This window comes from Urtica dioica, chromosome 3 (assembly GCF_054948205.1).
Source record: "Urtica dioica subsp. dioica isolate 48M chromosome 3, U.dioica_male_clone48M_v1_H2, whole genome shotgun sequence".
NCBI lineage: Eukaryota > Viridiplantae > Streptophyta > Magnoliopsida > Rosales > Urticaceae > Urtica > Urtica dioica.
Window position 1 is genome coordinate 37875723 of NC_142758.1, and position 4200 is coordinate 37879922.

The following is a 4200-nucleotide window of genomic DNA, read 5'->3' on the forward strand; positions in this document are numbered from 1 at the left end:
TAAAAGAATATGAATTTGTCCATGTAATTTTTTTTTAAATAATGAATTCTCCTTATAAATTACTCGATAGAGTTTCGGAGCAAGTAAATGTGACATACATTGCAAGATAGCCGTAAATTTGCTTCTAAAGGAATCAAATCTGCTGTACAAAACACAAGCAAAGATGTTAGATATTGCTCGAGTTTATGACAAAATACAAGTACTTTTATAATCACATAATGAACGAATAGTCGGTAGTAAAAAAAAAAAAAAAAGCTTGACAAACAACAAACTAAATTTTGCGACATATATCCACTGACGGTCTGCCAATCTTCATGGTTTTTAAAAATAAAAGTTCTGACTTTTGTTTGTGTCATTTCTTCGCATCTTTATCATCTTCGACATCCTACAATTCACAGAAAATAACATTAACGCATTGACACAGAAAATTCAAAGTTATTAGCATGCTATAAAATTTCGTTAATAGAACAAGAGCTTCACAAGATTGATGAGGCCGTAACTTACTAAATTGTCTATCTTGTCAAAATCATCATCGAAACTCTCTTCACCGTCCTCTGAAAACACAGAGTGTAAGCAAATAGAACCCAAATGGTAAAACGAGAAATATCCGAAGTATAACTGTACACATGTATTAAAATTAAATTCAGGCTAAAACAAGGATAACGACATAGATTCGATACCTGGCCCGCCATCACTGTCATCAAGATCACCCAATAGAAAAGTGTCCAAGTCTTGCTCAGCCGATGATGACTTTGAAGTTTGACTCTGTAGCTTATTTTCCGTCCCTTCTTCTTTCAATGCACTTCCTCCTGTGGATGATTGCTCCGCGCTATCCTCTTTCTTTTGCTCTTCTTCTTTGATCTTTGCTTCTTTGATCTTCATTTCATCCATGTATCGATTCTCGTATCTACGTTCATAAGACACAATAACATTGACAACTTATTCAGAATTCTACAAAAAAATATAACTAGACGTTTCCAACCATTGAAACGTAGATATTTCTACACATGACCTTAAGTTGACTCTTGTATTCTCCGAATTCTTTTCATGGACTTCTTGTTCAGACACAGTATTAGCATAAAGAAGTCCATGAAAAGAATTCGGAGAAAACTAATTATAATGGCATAGACCAGGCACTTTTCAGAATCACTTACGGGGCCACATAGCTGCTGACAAGGGTGAAGTATATCTTCCAGAACCTCTTTTCTTTCATTACACGCGGACACAACTCATATCTCAACTTCGACATTTGCTGCAAAAAATGTAAGAAAAGGCAACTACTATCAGAATAAATCCGATATGAGCAATCATACAGCACGGAGCAGAACCGAAGGTCTGAGTAGCTACCACAGTAATAATCACTCAAACTTCAGGTCTCAAAGTCATGAGTTGCTACCATTGAAACTTGGACTAATCAACGTTTTTCCTAAAAAGATTATTCTCATTCAGAAATAGAAACAGAACATTTTTTTTAAATAACCGTGGTGTCCTGGTTAGACCCGAAAATTTCATTTCTTTTTTAAATGGAAGATCATGTTAATATTTCTGATTGTTGCTGCAGAATTCAGATTCAACAGTAGTTGCGGCTTCGGGAATGATAACTTCCACACATGAACGGAGCACAAACAGTCATGTTCTTAGCTTATATTGTACAGAATTACAAGATTCAAGTCACAAGTCAATGCGAACTTGGAAAGTTTGGTACTGTGGATATTTTATAGCACACAACTAAAGGTCAAACCAATTATTAATATAGATGATCAAGAAAAACTATTGAATAATCCGAAGGCACATTTTCATTTACAAGCAATCAAATGATTTTTTCAATTTAGATAAAGTATCAGCCAAGAAACGTGTATACTAAGTGAATTGGAAAAAAAAAATTATGAATTAACAACATAAACCAAAACAATATAACATTATCAACCGACCTTAACCGCCGTGAGAACCAGCGTGGCGTGTTTTTCTTGCCATTCCGTCAGATCTTTCCTCACATTCGACGCTGCGGTGGCCAAATTCGTCTCCGAATTCTCCGACTCATCTGAAAAACATACAAAGAAACAACGTAATCAAGAAAATTCAGATCAGAGTCGCAATGCGATTGAGTCAATCGACCAAATCATATCAAGATCTCAGTCAAACAGCGACGACCTTGAACAGGAAAGCTCTTGAACGTAGTGGAGGTGAGTCCTCTGACGAAGTCAACGAGATCATCGGTGATTCCGAATCTGAGAAGCTCCTCCGGAGACGAAACCTCCGGCGGCGGAGTGGGAGAAGGAAACGCGGCGGAGAGCTGAGGCGGAACGGCGATGAGGTCGGTGGAGAGGGACTTGATCTGAACGGCCTGCTTAATGGCGGCGGATTTGAGGAGATCGGCTGTCTTGGAGGCCTCGGCGGCGAACTCCATGGATCGCTTGGCGGTCTCGGAGACGAGGTCGGAGATCTTCGTCGGCGATGGAGTCAGCGACTGAGACCTCTTCGCTGCTTCTTCGGCAAAACCCTTGGCTCGTTTCCAAAAGTCCTCCATTGTTATCGGTCGATCTGGACTGTAGGATAGTTTCCTTTGTCCGTTTGAGATTTTGTCCAAAATTAGGCTGTATTCCGGAGAGGAGGAGAGTAGGAGAGTGAATCTATATGTATGTACCACGAAGCAGCGGGAACGAGATATTACATACGACACCGTTTTACGACGGAATCTCTAAATGTTGTTTTCCTATTTTTAGCACGTGATTATATTTCGGGAAGGACCAAATTGTTCCATTTTTTTAGCTGTATGCATTTATGTCCTATTTTACATTTATTTTCAAATCAAGGATATTTAGTGTAAAATTTTATACAAATATGAAATATTTTTAAGAGGAAAACATAAACAAAAACTTACCATTCTACTAAAAAAAAAACTTACCATTCTCAAAATAGGGCAATAAATGCCATTTTTTCTATACTTTCCATTGAGTTTTTTTAAAGAAGAAATTGTTGCAACTAATCAATCATCTATCTTCTTTTAATATTTTATGCAAAGTTTCTTTTATTAATAAAATAGTCTATCAGATCGAAGTAAATTAAATTAAAATGATTTTCTTACTAAAATAAAACTTTGACTATTTTTTATAAGAAGAGTGGACTATTGGGTTACTGGCCCAATTGTCTATTTTTTAACTTAGGGTTTTATACAATTCAAAGAGATATATCATAAAACTAATAATTACATAAAAATACTATATATATATACATATATATATATATATATTAATATCGAACCTAAACCACTTTTTTATTTTGAACGACAAAATTTCTCTTTGTAGCTGTTGGTTGTTGAACCGATTTCTCGTTTCAACAATATATACGAATGTTATTGAAAGTTGAATATTCGTATGTTTATTCTAAGAGGGAAGGGTCTCAGAATCCGATTATGAAGAAGAGACCGAAATTTGAAGACGCCAAGATATAAATAAATAGATATTAATACGAGCAAAAGAAAGATTTATGTATTGGATTATAAGCATGAACGAAACAAATAAATGTGAAAGGAACGTGAAACAAATGAACCGAAGGTAAAAAAGGAAAAATACGAAATTGTATAAGCTTCTTTTATCATAAGGAAAATCCCTCCCATAAAATGGAAAGTGATCGGGTTTCATCGAATCTAATATTCCATGACCTAGATGCTTGGCCTTGTGTTTACAAGTTAATACACGAAGGCAAAGTTGTGTTTCTGGTACTGTATGTTGATGATATATTACTCATAAGTAACGATGTGGGTAAATTATCTGAGGTTAAGGTCTGGTTAGCAAAACAATTCGATATGAAGGATCTAGGAGAAGCCGCGTACATTCTGGGGATCCAAATTAATTTTTTTTTTCCGGAGAACAAATGTTTCACACATCTAAATCCTAAAATCTTTGGGTGTACTGCCTTTGTACACGTTCATGATCATGCTAGAGGAAAATTGGATCCTAGAGCAATTAAATGCATTTTTCTTGGTTTTTCACCAACTCAAAAAGGTTTTAAATGTTATGACCCTAGCTCGGGTAAATTCTTTGTAAGTATGGATGTCACATTTTTTGAAAACCAACCTTTTTTTTTTACAAAATCCCTCTTCAGGGGGAGAATAATATTGAAGAGTGTTTTTGGGATTTAAATCACTCTCTGCCTATTTTGGATCTGCCTAATATTTCTAGCCGTGTACAAAATGTCACA

At 35.7% G+C, this 4200-nt stretch overlaps 1 protein-coding gene across 2 annotated transcripts; it reads right to left on the reverse strand.

Annotated features, from left to right (window-relative positions):
* On the reverse strand, positions 1–2624 carry LOC149402719 (uncharacterized). Of its 2 annotated transcripts, none has more exons than XM_089610230.1 (6): positions 2149–2624; positions 1932–2041; positions 1155–1252; positions 681–907; positions 505–554; positions 1–385 (listed from the first exon to the last, which is right to left on the reverse strand). In XM_089610230.1, the coding sequence occupies exons 1-6, from the start codon at positions 2525–2527 to the stop codon at positions 353–355; spliced, it is 897 nt and encodes a 298-aa protein (XP_089466356.1). In that variant the 5' UTR covers positions 2528–2624; the 3' UTR covers positions 1–352. The 2 variants fall into 2 exon arrangements, with proteins under 2 accessions (XP_089466356.1, XP_089466357.1); XM_089610231.1 differs by having other exon boundaries at positions 2152–2623.
* Positions 2625–4200: the final 1576 nt, after the last annotated feature.

Coding starts and splice junctions, on each gene's coding strand:
- LOC149402719 (XM_089610230.1), bottom strand. CDS start 2,527: ATGGAGGACTTTTGGAAACGAGCCAAGGGTTTTGCCGAAGAAGCAGCG. Junction 908..1,154: donor GTCAGCAGCTATGTGGCCCC/GTAAGTGATTCT, acceptor TTATGAACGTAG/ATACGAGAATCGATACATGG. Junction 555..680: donor TGACAGTGATGGCGGGCCAG/GTATCGAATCTA, acceptor CTGTGTTTTCAG/AGGACGGTGAAGAGAGTTTC.